General features: G+C 41.5%; 1 protein-coding gene across 2 annotated transcripts in view; it reads right to left on the reverse strand.

The window, feature by feature from the left end:
- fbxo41 (F-box protein 41) overlaps positions 1-17,610 on the reverse strand; it is a 51,011-nt gene that overhangs the window by 23,017 nt on the left and 10,384 nt on the right. For both annotated transcript variants that reach the window (XM_019255336.2, XM_027283085.1), the window contains exons 2-3: positions 15,637-16,437; positions 13,743-13,972 (exon numbers count right to left, since the gene is read on the reverse strand). In XM_019255336.2, coding sequence (XP_019110881.1) covers positions 13,743-13,972; positions 15,637-16,185 — 779 coding nt within the window. In that variant the 5' untranslated portion in view covers positions 16,186-16,437. The remainder of the gene's footprint in view (positions 1-13,742; positions 13,973-15,636; positions 16,438-17,610) is intronic.

Genomic DNA, 17,610 nt, shown 5'->3' on the forward strand with positions numbered 1-17,610 from the left:
CCATTTGGTGGCAGCAGAAACAAGTTGCAAACATAACACTGACATATCAACACCTTTTAAGCCGCATATTTACACATCCTGCAGTTACTGAGCAACATTGCCAACAATTTGCAGTCACCTGATCAACGTAAATCCAATATTTACTCTCTTCTAGCTCTGTTTTTGGTCTCCACCCACTCCTGAGAGAAATATCTCTCTCTTTAGCTGTTAAATGCTCCGCTATGTTCACCAGCTAGTCGCTAACTGTGTCTATCAGCCCTTTTTCGTGCTAAGTAGGTAGTGCACAGTAGGTTTTTGGAGCCTTTTTTTCACTGTGTGGTGCAGCCAAAACATCTCTATGAGAGTGATGAGAGTAAATAATGAACTGAAACTCACTACGAGGGTCTTTAAAGCAGAAGGGGAGCTGCAGATTGAGGTGAAAAATCATCATCACTCATTAAATTAGAGAGTTGATTGCAACAGTCCAAAACTTTGCATATATTAATAGCAGGAAAAGCAGCCTATCCTTGTGTTTTTGAAGCTGAACCCAGAAAATGTCTAGCGATACAGGCAAATAATCAATTATCCTTATTGTTGATCATTTTCTGTTTCAGCACTACAGTTCACAACCAGACAAACCTTTTCGTATCTGAATATTTCATCACCATCTGACCCAACATCCTGCACCCCCCCTCCCTTCCTACAAAACTTTCTTTCTCTTTTTATGCCTATTAATGCAAAAACTGTCTCCACATGGGACTTCCACAGAAGTTGCAGACATCCTCCGGGTCTTTTTTCCCTTTCCTTTATGTATCGCTGTTTGTGTCCTCATGAACAGCCTAAGCCTCTACTGCCTAAACAGCGCAGTCTGGAGAGCTTAACAAGACAATTCAGACATCTGACCTTGGCAAAGCCGAAAGGAACCATTAAAAGGTTCAGACAGACACTGCAGACAAGGAATGGGGACATAAAGTCGGTGTTCTTCCAGTTTAACTAGGTTTGCGCTCATGAGGATGGATACTTTTATGTCCAACTAATGTCAAACATGTACCATTACTAACCACAATACAACACAGAGTCCATCTCAGGGCACTAACAGTGAATTTTCTTGAAATGGGGGCATTCTGAGATAAAAATAGTTTGTCGTCTGGCACAGTTAACTTTTCTTATCCTCGGGCAAAGATTACAAAAATATGACTCCAAATTTAGTCAAGGTGTTTTGACTGTACAGGAGAAATAAAAGCACACGTGCTATCAGATCTGTGAGTAAACAATCAGTGATATCAGAAATGAAGTGGCTATAACTTCTCTTCTGTGATCAATCTGCTTTACAGTTTGTCTCCTGGTAATTGCTCATAATGTGAGATAACGTGATTTTTTATCTACTTTTTGTTTTTTAAAGAGGCCCATTACTGTGCGCTGTCTCCAGCCACAGACAACATGAAGTATGTTTTCGTCCATCTCGTCCTCATCAAAGTATAAACTCTCCTCTGGAAAAGATTTCAACCTCCAGCCCACACATTAGAAACATTGTATCAACAATCTCTCAGGGATAAACTAAAGATGCAGGCTGTGAACATTAAGATGTCATCAGCATATATTGTTGTTATGGTGAACAGCAAACACTTACATTTATACAGACAAAGAGCAACAATGATGTTCTTTAAGAGGCATTTTTCTGATGACTTGGTGATCCAAGTCCAATATTCACTTTTTCCTTTAAAGCTTTACAGCTTTGTGTTATACACATTTTTTTTTTTAGAAAGAAAAATGTTTTCAGTCCGTTTCTCTGCAGAACACAGAGAGGACTCAGGAGAATCAACACAACAGGAACACGTCGGCGTGTATCAGCATTTTCACACTGCCCGGCGCTGCCGCACTGTCACTGCTGGACTGCTGAGGGTCAAACACGTAGGACATTTCAGTAATACAGCTCTGTTTTGGTCTCTACCAACTACTTCTACACAATCTGTCACAGCAGGCGGCGGACACCCCAACAATGAGCTCGGTTCTGCTCAAGGTTTCTGCCTGTTAAAATTAAGTCTTTCCTTGCCACTGTCCCCAAGTGCTTGCTCATGGAGTGAACTGTTAAGACTCTGTAGATAATATTATAAAGAAAAAAAGGTGAAGATCGCTCTATATGGAAAGTTTCATGAGTTAACTCTTGTTATGATTTGGTGAAATACAAATAAAACGGACTTATTATCTCCTAAAAGTTCAACTGTTGGTCACTAACTTTGTCTGTCTGCTGTTTCGTGTTTTGTGTACAGCTTCATCACTTGCCTGCTGCATCTGGAAGTGGCTGCTGACAAGAACAGTGAGGCCGAACCAAAACAGTGAAGTTAAATGAAGGGTGACTGCAGAGTTGAGTCATATTCCTCCAAAGGGTTCATCGCCATGAGTGACCCTTTCCACATCACACACAGTCGTGTAATCCTTTGTTAATATATTCACGAGTGGAGCATTAAGCACTCATCGTCATCCACTTCACACTTCCATCTTCAACTCTCCTATTTGTGTTTCAACGTTTCTCTGCTGTGTTTGTATTTCCTCGTTATTTCCCGATGCGATGTGTAAAGCGATTTCTTTTCTTCTTCTGAATAAACTTGCCTTGCCTAAAGGAAGAGAAAGAATGATGGATGGCTGAACTATGCAATGATAGGAATATTATAAGCTTCGGGCAATATAGACACGATATTAGGTTTCATAAATAATCAGATTTATGTAAAGTTAACATCAAAACTCACACAGCATTGTAGAGAGAATAAAAATCCAAACTTCACACTGTCATGCAACTGTGCACTGTGAATGAACACAGACGATGTGTGGTGTCAGTATGACATGCAACGTACCATGATTTATCCCACTGTACATGATGCATGGCATTACGGTGCACAATTAATGAGCCCAGGTATCACTTATTTTGATTTAATGTGTTGAGCTGTATCTAATGTAATGTATGATTAAGCAGCCTGAAGCCAAAGTTTGGGTCTCATTATTTAAGTTAATAAACGGAGAACAATGACTGAGCACTGTTTTGAGTTCAGCCTTCAGCATAATAACATATAGCTATCTCACAGCAATTATTTATAGAGTAGCCGAGCTCGGTTTGCATGCACCATACATCATTCCAATTGTGTTTTGGCATGCAAATAGTAATGCATATGTGATCTGTCTTTGTTAATTATTCAGCTAAATCAGATTCTCGTTGTTGCAGGAGACGGATCGCATGGGGAGAAACATGTTGGAAGCGACACAGGAAAGCCTCTCCTTCTCTTTCTTTGTGTGCGAGGGAGAAATGCACGAATGCACCAGACTGCCTGGCAGCCTAACCAGCCTAACTCGTCCTTATGGAGAAGGAAGGGGATCAGGAATTTGATCGAAAGACCGAGATAGATGTGTTGGAGGGTGGGCAGAGGGGGGGGGGGAGAAGGGAAATAAATATCTTCACCAGACCCCAGGAGACGCACGAGGAGAAAAGGGGTGAAAGCTGAACTGAAGAGGAGACAGAAAACCGGAGGACTGAAGCTGATAAAAGCCTGTGAAGAGAGGGGCATAGGCACAAAGACTGGGAGGGGGGAAAACACTGCAGAGGCTAAAGCAACAGACAGCAAACAGAAAAAATCTGCAGTCATGTGGAAGCAGAAAGCACAGGAGGTTTGACAGAGGAGGGGAGAGAAATGGGATGTGGCTGCTTCCTGTTGTCAATCCTAATCTGAACACACACATTCAGATGTACACACACACACACACACACACTTCACTCTCACAGCGTGACTCACACCTCAAAAATAAAGCCTCAAGGTGACAAACATGCCCGTATGTTTACCGGGACGGTGGAGGAAGCTAGAAAAGGCAGACCGCCATCTTTTCTGGGGTGATGAACGTACAGGTCGTTAGTCTGGGGCTTAATTCAGAGAAAATGTGACTCGGCGGCGATTCCATGCTGGATCGAAACGTCCTTATAACACCGATTCATGTTTGTGGGTGAGAGGAAACCACATATTCGTGACCCTCACACTCACAGTTTGCTATCAGAGTTTGGTCTCTTCTCTATCTTTGTTTCCATCTCTCGCACCCACACACTCAACCTCCAGATACAGACTTAACAAGGCACAAATAAACTTTACAAATCATATTTTCTACAGCAAGTCCAGCTTCAAATACGGAAACTACAAAACTTAAAAGAATAACATAACATTCTTCTTATTGGTTTATTTATAACATCTCTCTGGACTGGAAACAATGAGAAACAAGAAGCCTGACCTGTGCGCAAAGTGACAAGATCCACTAAGCAACACCTGCAAAGCTCACCAACTAACACATATCTTTGTTTGTTTAATCTGCATGACCTCATACACATGAAGTGTAAATGTAGCTTTATTTTCTTCTCATACTGTCTTTTTCAGGTCATCCGATACTGTGTTTATATTAAAGGTCTGGTGTGAAGGATTTAGTGGCATCTAGTGGTGAGGCTACAAGGTGCGACCGACTGAATACTCCTTCTCCTTCCAATTGTGCAAAACTACAGGGGCTGCAGAATGCTAAAAAACAAAATCTCGAACTAGAGCCAGGGTCTAGTTTGTAAATTCTGGGCTACTGTAGAAAACATGAAAACCAGAACAACTCTTACACAGAAAAAAAAACATTATATATTTCTGTTCCTACAATAGATCCTCCTAAATATGAAAAACTGAACCTTTAAAGATCAAAACTGTAATCACCAGTGACCTTACCACACTGTATTATGGCCAAAGGCTCAAATCCATTTAATTGAGCTAAGTGAACTCATAATATCACGACCAAATCGTTCATTTCCACCGAAGTAATTGACTCGACGAGGAACTCAGCGTCTGGTATGTAAATATAGTCATCAAATACGGATTAATTGAAAATAATTAACTGGCGACTTGTCCAGGGTGTAGCCCACCTCTCACCCAATGTCAGCTGGGATTGGCTCCAGCCCCACCGTGACCCTGATACCGACAAGTGGTTACAGAAAGTGGACGGATGGAGGAATGAAAGTAATTAATTGATTAGATCTATTTCACTTCTGACCACTATGAGTAATTTCACTGAATACAAGTGACTGGATTAAACCAGACTCCTGTGAGCCAATATAACAGCTGATATCAGTTTATTATAGATATATAAGTTATTTAGGAACAGATGGCATTAAACAGCGTGCGGAACAGAAGCGTTGACTATTTTCCAACGGTAAAACGTTCCCTCTTAGCAGGCTACATATTTTCTTAACTCTACATGTAGCATTAACTGATAACTGCATCTTAAACCTGCAGCTCCCTTCAGCTTTACGGAGCTTCATCGTTTAGACGCGCAGACAACAGACTTGAATTGCTCTGGTTCACTCTCATGACTCTCCGTTCCAGAGCTCCACCATCTGTTTAGCACCAAACATCATACACAGTGGAGCTTTCAGCAGCTAAAAGAGCCAGATGTACATACAGTATATCTCAGGAACAAAACGGGTTAGACTCCCGGGGGATCCTGTCCTATCTGCAGCCATCATATTGTTACACACTTGCAATTGATCTGTATGTACTGAATTAAATATATACGAGCTCTAGTGCAAACAACGTGCCTCGGTAAATACAAAACAGTTGAGATAGAATCAATAACATGATTAAAAAGAGTAAGGGCATTGTGTGACATTATAGTTTCCCCTGAGCACACACAAACAACAAACACTGGTCCTGATCTCAGCTGCTTTCACCCTTGAGACTGGAATAAGTGGCTTGTTTTCCTGATATGCATTTAAAACCCGAAGGCTTTTAAAGCTTCACATCCAGTCTTGCTAAATTTAAGCCTTGAGATCTTACAAACAACAATCTAAGCTACATTTTCTTTTTATCAAACAAATGAAAATGGCCTTTGAAGACCTGGATAAATGTCCCACTGCTCAAGAGAAATAATGAACGGTGAAACCATGACCATGCTTCATTTCTCTACCACTTAACAGCCATAACGAATAGTCTAGAATAGCAAAGACATCCAGCTGTAACAGTAAAGATTAATAAGAAATGATCTCCTGAAGGATCCTGCTTAAATGTTAATTATAATCACTGGTCAGCCTCCTTTCACAGTTGTCATCGTCTCTGGCCATTAATTCAAAATTATGCCTCATTAATATTTACGAGCAGAGACGACTGACTGAAAGGCCCACATGTGGAAGACGAGGATGTTGCATGAATACGAGCTTTCTCTGCCGTAACAAAGGACAGCTGCCCGCGCGTCGTTCTGTTTTGACGCCTTGTTTTTTTTCCGTTTTGTTTTTTAAAAGACAGATTCAGTAGGCTGCATTGTGTCATCATGTCATAATGTCACACATTAGTATGCGTTACACAAAAACGCACAAAGAGAAAAGGCGGCGTGAGGAGATGTGTAGGGATTATGGCTACAGGAGAGGAGATGCGACACGGGCGAGGATGAAAGGGTGGAGAGGAGAGGAATGATGAAAGAGATGCAGGCTGAAATGTACTATTCTCAAAGCAGGACTGGTTCCCCAAGAAACCACTAATCCAGGTCTCGGGCTCAGATCAATCAGGAGAAAGTAAATATTTTATTGCAGCTCAAAAAGTCCCTCTTAAAATCTAAACTCCAATTTGAAATTACGAAGGCTGAGTCAGCCGGAGATACAAGAGCGATGTGATGATCCAGAACGTTTCGATATGGATGACAGAAAGGGATTATGGGAGAAAAGTTCACCTGAAATTCAGCTGAGAATAAATCTGTCCGCAAACGGAATGATGGAAGATGAAAAACTATAAATGCAACTGGAAAATATTGCATGGAAATGTGTAAAGTAGGGATTCAAATCTTTAAATAACTAAAAATATACATATATAACAGTCTTTAAATATATCCAACATCATAAAAATATACATATATAACAGTCTTTAAATATATCCAACATCATAAAATAGTGAAAAATGTCTATCATAAGTTACCAGAGCTCAAGATTATTGCTTTTTTTTTTTTCAAGATTATTTTTTGGGCCTTTTATGCCTTTATTGATAGTACAGCTGAAGATAAACAGGAAGCAGGGGGCAGAGAGAGGGGAGTGACACGCAGTAAATTAACCGTCCGATGCGGGATTCGAACCGGGGCGGTCGGTAGCGTAGTGGGTTAAGCGACCGCCCCGTGTGTGGAGGCTATAGTCCTCGCTGCAGCTGCAGATTATTGCTTATTTTGTCTGACCAACTGTCCAAAACTCTGAGATATTCAGTTTACAACGATATAAAACTGACTGTCCAAAACTCTGAGATATTCAGTTTACAACGATATAAAACTGAGAAAAGCGGAAAGTTTTCACATTTCAGAAGCTTGTACCGGAACATTTTTGTTTGAAAATGTACTTAAATTATTCATGAATCGATCGATTGAAGCGACTGAATTGTTTTTGACCATCAGCTCGCAGATGAATTGTCTAAAGGTCTCCGCTCTATCGCAGACGTTTGTAAGGCGTACAGGGATTTCATCCTAGCAGCACTCGTTCAGGTCCATGACAGCTTGACAGCCCACAACCAGAAAAAACAAAACAATCATGACAGCATTGTCTCAATATCAGCTTTCCACTGAAGAACCACACACATACTGACACTAACCCCCCCACCCCCCACTAGCACATCCTCCAAGCGTCTTACACTCCTATAATAAGAGTCCATCTGTTCGCGTTGTAACATGCAATAGTTAGTTCAACCTTTCATGTCAGTCTGAACAAAATGAGAGAGAAGAGAGACGTGTCCACTCAAAGACTGGTTGCATCATCCTTCCTGCTTTCCTTTGTGATCAAACGTTTCATCCAGACTCAAGGACACGCACACGTCAGTGTCTTCCACTTAACGATACAGCTCACCAATCCTGCTAACGTCCACACACTACAATGTATATTATCGAATATCATGCAGAACGCTTTCTCATTTTAAGACACTTCATATCGCTGCTGCAAATCTGAATGCAGAGTGTCTACGTATGCACGTATAATTCACTTATTAGAGCTCTACATTGTGCAGTATAGCCTTAATATATCTAACTGCAGACATGCAATCATGGCAAATGAGCGCTGTATGTATGTCACAATGACGTGACACGTTATAACTGCGCAGAATTCCAGGAAATTTCCAGTTAATACATTCTGCATCAGTCATCCAACAACTGTTCCCTCAAATATGGACAAATATTAATCAACTGTCTTGTGCTTTGACATATTTTCAGACATTTTAACATTTTAAATTAAAACCCTCATTTCAGCCATCTTTATTGCAGGTGTCAAACGAAATCTCAGGTCCAAACCTCATTCTTAGATGTGTTGCACATCATGCTCTTACTCTGATTTCTTTTCATTAGAAAGCCTTCAGAGGTCTTGCCGTGCTAATACCACTCGCCCTCAGACTGTGCAGTCAATGAGGCGAGTTCCCTCTCCGCCCTGACGGCTTCGCTTTGCATTCAGGATTGCTGCTCGGTGAAAAACGAGCTTGGTTTTTATGAGGGAGACACAGTGACGGCAAATAGCGAGGCTCGTCCATGTTCTGTGGTGCCTTAAGAGCTTTCAGCTTCCTCCCGCTGAACAGGACCACTCTTACTTTATCATAGATGGTTGCGGGAATAAATCAAGCCTCAGGGTTTAGGCCTACTGCAGCAACTATGTGTGCTGCATATGATATGAAACCCTGACAGGGGTTTTCTCTGTACTGCTCTCCTCTCTTTTCTATACAGAGATCATGAACACCTGCACAGTTTAATACAAACAGCTGCAGCACTGCAACACTTAGTCCCTCCTCTCTTACTACAGTATGTGGGTACAATACAAATCACAACATAATACACTCTGACACAACAATGACAAAATGTATGGCTACAAGAAATTACCATAATAATCACCTTTCTGGCACAATCTTAACAGAAATGGGACATTATAAGCTTGTTGTAGGGCTGAAACTAATAATTATTTAAATGATCCGTTACTTTGCAGATTATTTTCTCAGTTAATTGGATTGGTTCAGTCTCTAAAATGTCAGACGTCCTAAAGCCAAAGGTGACGAGGAGCAGGTGCAGAGCACGTATGTATGTTTTTATTAAAGGTCTTTAAAATCACATTCTTGTTCAGGATTATTAAAATATGACCAGTTTTAGCAGGTTTACTTCAAGGTTTCAAATGAAGAGACACCTGCCCTTTATTAACCCTTTTATATAATCATTCTGGGGTGTGTCCTAACTGGGTAACTGGGATACCAGATGGGAGATTATAGTCATTCAGAAATGTAGAAAACAAAGAAATATAGCATATAAATTAATAGAAAATGAAGACAAACATGTTTATTGACTCAAATGAAAAGTCATCTCTACAGAGGACGTGGAAATGAGGATGGAATCGTGCAAAATTATATCCAGTTGAACAAACTGAAATGATTGTCTTTTAAAAAGTCAGTTCTTCTGTCACTAATGTAAAAAACAAACAAACAAGCAAACCGGGTCAGAAATGTTTGTGCACTCATGCACCCAGAACTCATTTTAAACATCCACAATATTATGAAATCCCTTAAGAATATATCAAGAATTCAACAGCTTGTCCGTGTTTTTACCTTAAGTATGCTCGACTGCTGTGACGCTTGTCTTTACACGTCTCTACAAATATCGATCAGACAGCTGCAGCTGACTCAGAGTCCTCACTAAGACCAGGAGAGTGGATCATGTCACTCCACCTCTCAGATCCACACACTGTTTGTCAAAAACTGATGTTGAAATATGATTTTTGCTTTTAAAACGCTGAATGGTTTAGGACCAAAATACATTTCTGATCTGGTGTTATGCATGTTACAAACGGTCCAGACCTCTCAGATCACCTGTATGATGTTTATGAATATTCTAGTCTACATTAATATTTTATTGTTGCGCTGCATGTTTATAGATTACCTCAATAAATTCAATTCATATTTAATTTTAGGGTGACATCTGTGCAGGGACTACAGATGATGCTTCTTGGCCTAACTGTTTAATAATGCGCTGCCACTGATAAATAAACCAATTAACAAAAAGATAAAGACACTAATTCCTAAACAATCATTGCTGCAGTGCGCCTCCTTATTGATGTCCAGAAAATATTCAGTTTTCTATCACAGGAAACAAAGAACAGCAGTGAATCAGTGAAACTGAGAAGCTGGGACACGGACATGTCACCTTCCTTTATCGACCGACTACAATAAACGACAAATTATTGCTCTAGCTTGGGGTTGAAGTACTGTACTGCAAATATTAGCGGCAGATGTAAGTGATACTGTATCAACCCCCTGTACGTCTCAGACTAGCTTTTCCCACGAGAAACGACACAATAAGGTATTAAAAGTGGCTGAGAAACTGTCTGCCAATGGAGCTCGTGGTGTTATGACCTCCTGCAGGAGCACTCAGTGAGTCCAGGCATCACTTCCAAGTATGAAACAGACCACACCAACTTCAATATTGAGCGTTACAGACAAGTTAATTAGAAATAACTCGTCAAAATCATCCACCAGAACAATAACAACACAACCGGCGTATCATCGATTGTAATAATTTACTAAATTAAACTAAATAAGCTGTGTGTCATCAAGCAATCATTAATGGCTGGAAAGATTATTCAACATATTTCTGAGGCAGACACAAAATGAGTCTTTTTTTTTTTCTTTCTAATGTGAGGGAATCTGCAGCGCTCTGAAATGAGTCCCACCATTTTTCATTTCTCCTCAGGCTCCAGTTTTCTGCTGATTACAGCTGCTCTCATTTATTCCAGTTGCTATTAAACCACTTAACAGCCATGCCACGAGGAACTCTGTTATTCACTCAGCTTCGACTGCTACAGTGTGATGTTCATCAGTCATGTATCATGTACTTTCAGTGACTGGTGCAGAGCATGCGATGTGTTTTTGTGAGTCATTTGTGAATGGATTCTGCTGCAAACTAAAACTACACCCTGATTATAATGACGGAGAAATCTTCTCGGTGCTTTTCATTAAAATGTACAGTGTTTCTGAGTGCAGAATAAATTATATTCTCATGCATAGCACTGCTAGCAGCAGCAGCCAGCTCGTAGGAGTTTCCTCTGGTTGCATAGCAACTCACAGCGAGGTGACTTGCATCTTTAGCATTTGACACCGCTGATGTACAACGTGATGCAGATCTCCTTGAAAGAGTTTCACAGACGCCGCAAAGTCACTCGTGAGTCTCAAAGCTGTTTTTCTTCTTCTTCTTTTAAAAAAAAAAAAGAAATCAGCTGAGTGTATAAGGTTGTTAGGCAGCCATGTTTGAGCCAATAAGCTGCTCTGTGTCTGTTAACAACTGCTTAGTCATCAACCCTGCTGAACATTCACCGACTGTGATGCTCTTTTTCCACCTCAGACCGACTCTGTATTTTAGAGTCTGAATAAGCTTACTGTTTCACTGCCAGCTTCTCCTGAGAGAGACGGAGACAGAAAGTGTGTGTGTGTGTGTGCATCTGTGGGTGTGTGTGTGTGAGGGAGAGGCTGGACTGCTGCTGGCATAACTCGGAGGCAGTCACCCAGCCCAGGCAGGGATTTTAAAAGTATGAGTGCGAGCAGTGACCTTCCCAGTCTGATGCTGCCAGGTTTGGGGAACATGATCACAGCTGCTGTAACCTTTAACAACAGAGAGGTGAAGGACTAAACAGAAGAAAAGCACACTTGTCCTCTGACCCAATTAAAATACTTTGTATCATTTCTATCACAAGACCAGCCAAGTCAGCTGCTGACTTTAGGAAATTATTATTTTTATTTTTTTTTACTGTTATTTAACGTTTTAAAGCAACATTGTGTAACTTTTCTACCATAAAATAACAGGTAAATTAAATGTGCTTTATAAATAAAGTTTGAGTTTGAGGTATAAAATCATGTATAAAATTATGTATCATGTATAAAATTATGTTATATTATGAAATATGCATATTTCTGCACTATGTAGCTTTGTGGTCCAGGTACAAATATTTCACTGATTTTGATGAACTAGGATCCTCCGGCTGTTCTGCCTCAACTCTCTGTGATTTAGAGAGTTTCCTGATAAACAATAAACCATACTGCTGTGAACTGTAGCTGCTGTTAGTTCATGTTAGCTCAGTTTGTCAGCCAGGTTGCCCCGAAATGTGAGCTCAGAGCACCGAGGGACTGTTAGTGTTCGTACCCGAGGTGTTTTGGACCACCGGGAGAAAAAGAGGAGGTTTTCAGGCTTAGGGTGTGGAGTCAGTGTTGTGCAAGAACCTGAGCTGGGCAAGTAAGCAGTGACTGAGCAAGACAAGAGTAAATTTGGGACTGACTTTTTTTCATAAACAATCACACATGTACAGCTGTCCATATTTACAACAGTGGTTTTGCACTCTGAAACTGGGAAGCACTAAATCATACAAATACTGTTTTTATTTTTATTTTACTGTGTTAACTGCAGGCGATCAGGCCTTTGTACTTTTGTGACATTTGTTGGTTCCTTTACTAAGAATCAGTAAATGGCACACACACACACACACAGTGATATGTGCAGCTGTGTGTCTGTGGTGAGATTAGAGGCCTTGGAAAGCGCCTTTCTGTCTCTGACCTACTGTCAACACTCAGGCCTGATAAAGAAACCAAAGGGAAGTGATAAAAAACCAAGAGGAAGATAGAAAAAACGAGGCCGGCTGCTGTATCAGATAAAGATACGCTACAGAGACCAGATGACTTTAACATGAGCCCTGAATGACACTTGTTGACCGTTCTAACAAAGAAATGAGCCTGCGTTGGTGGTTGCAGAGGTTATGAAAGGATGAATCAAACAAAAGGGCAGAAACAAGATTTAAAAACCTTTTATAGGTTCTCTAAGAAGAAGATCAGATTATTGTGCCTCATAATTTCCTTTTGTAAACACTTAACTAATGATAAATAAGAATCTGCCATGCATTTTTTTAAAAAAGCTAATCAACAAGAAAGGAAAAAATCATTTTGACTTATCCTCCTTTCAAACTAAAAATAGCATCGATGTTTGGAGCACACAATAAATTACTCTGGGATTCATTTCAATAAGAGCTCTGAAAATCTGAAAAAAATAACAAGCCTGGTCACTCTTTGTGCCGTGTGGTGGGAGAGCTCCAAATCAGCAACACACTGTGATTTATATCCAAGCCCTCCTTCTATTTACAGCAGCCGTGGTTTTAACTAGTTCATGAAGCAGCATGGCAGCTTTATGACCGAGCTGCTCCCCGTCCAACTCTCCATTCGGCATGAGCAGCTAACCAGCCCTGGAGGGCACTGGTGATATGGAGACAGCAGCAGGGACAGATGCTGACCACATCTGGTGGGCGGATACGACTAGAAAATTACACCGTCAACAGGGAGGCAGAGGTGAAGGAGAGCCGGGGAGAGTCTGTGAGTGTTTCTATGCATGACAATTTGTTTTATATAGTGGAGAGCTGTCTGTATTGAGGTCAGAAGGTGGAAAAATTGGTATTCAGCAGTGTTCATTATTTTTACTTATTTTTACCACAGGGCATGTGGACTTTAACCTGGTTTGTATAAACCAGAGAGACGGAGCAATCAATCGACAAGCAACCTGACAAGTGTGTGAGCTATAACCAGTGAATTTTTGCCATTTTTAATTCTATAAATGGAGTTAATTATCTGCCAATGAAGCCGTTAATTACTCCACTAAGCTCTAATGAAGACACCTCTCTTGATTTCCCCACCGCTCTAAGCCAACACTAAGATAAACAGACGCCGCGTATCACTCACTGTTGTTTGTGATTGAGCTCTTCCTCCTTGTTCACCAGGTCCTGTTTGAGGTTGGCCAGCATTTCCACAGAGACGTCCACCTGGCGAGACAGCTCTGAGGCCTTGTCCTCCAGGTCTTGCTTCTCCTGGCCCAGCCTCTCGCTTTCCTGCTTGGCCCGCTCCAGCTCAGAGCTCTTCCTCTCCAGCTCCGCCTGAAGACGACCCACGCGGGCCGCTATTTTCTGCTCCACCTACAAACACAAGAGAGGCTTGAGTTTGAGCATGTCCCACCATAATCAGCACATTGTATGGAGCATAACTAGTTATGCTAATGAGGCCATTAAGTAAGTAATTAAGACGTTCATCTGCAAAGATTTCTCTCTGCAAACATCTTCACGTATCCGTGTTTTTTTTTTTTTTGCATATCCACCTCACAGCATCATTAGTTTGAAGAAAAGAACGTGAAATTAGACAGAAGATGATGGAGATGAATCTCTGGATTGTCTACTGTTAGTCACAGGAAAACAGGCGTCATTACAACAAGTGAATTCAAAATCAAATCAGAAATTGTTATATTGGCCGTGACAATATACTTCTAGTACTTAAATCATAAAATTGTTCCAAAAAAAGTGACTTTTCTGTATGAAAATCCTCTTTGATTAATGTTTGAGTGTGAAAAAGCAAATCAGTGGTTGAGTGAAGCCACTTCTAACCTAAAAAATAAATGTTTTTTTTATGGACTAAAAGCTAAACACTGTTATTGAAGTCTCCATTTCTTCATTCCTTGATTAATATTGTTCACTATATGCTCATTTTGGTCAGCATGGAACTTCCTGATTACAATTATGCAGCCGCTAAGCTCCTTACAGGCAAATATGTTATTCTCATTTTAGCTCGAACGGTTACTGATAAAAAATGCAGGCCTGATTTTTTGAGTGTAACTGATCAGATTTGGGTGCGCGCCTGTGACAAGCCCATTAATTTTCCCTCCGCCGCTGAGCTCCAAGTTCTCAAAGCAGACAAACGTCAAGAAGAAAGCTGCTGACTTAAAGACAAAGAGCGGCTTTACTTCAGGGCCTCTGGATTGTGCAATAATCCACCTGCAGAAATCAAACTGGCAACCAGGAGCAACAGACGTAGTGTTATGGATCTTGGAGTGCTATCCAAGCCGCCCACCCATTTCAGGGATTGAAGCAACATTGCAGAACTTTTCTACCATAAAATATCCAATTTGAAATCATTCTGATTTTAATCAGGTGAATTATGTCTTATGTCTGTTTCTGCACTATGTAGCTTTGTTGTCTGGGTACTATCACCTGTCTCTCTGATGTCTCTCTGGGATTTTCTCTCTGATCCTGACGGACAATAAACTATGAACTACAGCTGATGTTAGTTCAGTTTGTTAGCAGGCTACCCACAGCAGACTGTGAGCTCAGAGCATCAGGGGAGTGTTTGTGTCTGTTCCAAGAGGAGGATTTCAGGCCTGGGGCATGCAGAGCTGGCCATGTGGGCAAAGTACCAGGCGCAGCAGCCTCTATAGACATAATGGCAGCAGCAATAAGACTGAAGGGGACGTTGACGGAGGAAGTTAAGAAGAGTGACGCAGAGAGTCAGCGAACAAGACGAGTTAGGGATATTAGCTGGCTGCTGTGTCTTGGGTTATTCGACGTTGCTCTAGTTTTTGATTATAAGTAATATAATCATCTGTCATAATCTGTCCATATTTACTACCGTGGTATTGTTCCACAGTGGAAAAAGGTGGAAAATATGAAATAATGTAGGATAAATGTGACAATCGGAGACGCTGCACTCACTTGCAACTGGTTTTCCTTATGCATTCAGACAACCCTGTACATATAGATACATGTTTGTTTATCTGTATTTAGTTGTGTGTCTGTATAATGATCCTGTTTACCTCCTCAGAAAGCTTCTCCAGCCTTTCATCCAGCTCCAGCCGCTCAAACGCCCGTGCCTTCAGCCTGGCCAGGCCTTCCTCATACGCCGCCTCGACCGCACTGGCCGCCACATTTGCTGCCACTGCTACAGCTGTGCTGGGGTTTCCATGGGGACCCGGGTCTGCGGATGTCATGGCTTTCTTCATAAAAATCTCCCCCAGGGGAAACTCCACATTGGGAATGTACCTGGCTGCACTATTAGAGTTAGCCGGGGTCAAACTCAGGTCGTCCGCACAAGGGAGCTCACGGCAAGGGAAGCGGCGCTCCTTTAAAGCTGAAGGCCGGAGGGGCTCGAAGGGGTCGTTGTTGTTGGCGGGTGTGAGGAGAGCTCCCTCAGCCACTAGTGGCAGCAGAGCAGCGGCATCACATACACTGTTGGATTTGGAGAGGACGTAGAGGGTCTCGTACGTGTGGTTGTACTCCAGGTGGGCACGTAGGGATGACAGGCTTCGGAAGCGCTTGTGCTCCCCGCAGCGAGGACAGCGGTATGGCAGGTCCAGAGAGGCCATGCCGTGCAGTAACTGCCGGAGGAGAGGGTCGGGCGCTCACGCAGCACAACAGAGGTGCCAGTATGAGGGCACGGAGGTCAAACACCTGACAGATCCTCTCATGGTGAAAACAGGGCGACTATGACAAGTCAGTAGGAGGAAGAGAGATCCCATGTGCAGTGAAGGAGTCCAGCTCAGTCACACGACCACACATAGTGGCAACATTCAGCTGGTCTTTTCACTTTGTTTCTCATGGTTCCCCGGCCTGAGGTCCTGGAAACAGAGCAAGAGAGTACAAGTGAGTTTAAGAGCTTCACACTGTGAATATTGTTTTATTATTTTCTACAAATATCCAGCTTTTGCAGCAAGAAGGCCAAGTGAGTCTTATTACTTCAACTTTGACGGACTCACTTAAGCAGAATCGACATTCAGGGAACAAATTATAATTCCACACATCTGCACGTAACTGTAATCCAAAAGTGAAGAGAAATCCTTAATAAAATAGGTTGCATGATATAAGCATGCCGTCACATCTTTAGAAAATCTGATTATTGGCAGTCCATCTCTCAATATTTACTACCCCAGCTGTCTGGACTGAGCAGACGTCGTCCACCTGCTGTGTCTGAACTCTCTGAGTAGGAATATTGATCTTTAAGTTTAGTGGTCAAGAAACATGAAACCTGCATTTCACCGAGGGTTAAAAAGCAAATTCCTCGCATGTGCACCCTGAAATACTCAGAGGAAGACTCGAGGAAAAGGAAATGGCTCCATTAACGAGAGTGCTTGTTAGCGCCAACATCCATTTTCTAGTCTGAAGTCTACGAGGTCAGCTCGGACAATACTCTGAGTCCTTTACAAGGGGATCTGGTAACCCACTCTAGGTAGAAGAAAACACTATCTGTTATCTGAATTGTGTCCTTACTTTACCTCTGCAGGTTCTTGTACGCCTTAAACGCTGCTTTATATTTTTAATAATGCAACAGTAGAAAGTGAAGGAATTAGGAGGAGTTTCCTTGGACACATTTCTTCATTCATATAACAATGAACCTTGCATTCACTGGTAGCAAAAATGATTTAAAAACATTTATTTTCATTTATAAATCACATCATTTCTATCTGCTACTTCGATCCTAAGCAGAGTCAAGCCACTGCAAGTTTATCTAATTACCCAGCACTCGATGCCCAGGCTTGGTGAAATAAAACTTCAGCATGCCAGCCTACATTAATTCCTCAGGTCCTCTAATTAAAAGTGCTGTACTGAGAAATATTTTTGCACGATCTTTGGGGTCAGTCTCAAGAAGCAGTTTTATTGAATACTGATAAAAAATGGGATGTACTCTCGTCTTCATGTTACATAAGCATACGAATGGCAAATAAATAGGTCTTTGTGTCAAGACTCTTTCGAACAATAACTTACAGGGTTGAAACTGAGCTAAATATCTCTGA

The sequence above is a fragment of the Larimichthys crocea genome, chromosome X (genome assembly GCF_000972845.2).
Source record: "Larimichthys crocea isolate SSNF chromosome X, L_crocea_2.0, whole genome shotgun sequence".
NCBI classification, from domain to species: Eukaryota; Metazoa; Chordata; class Actinopteri; family Sciaenidae; genus Larimichthys; species Larimichthys crocea.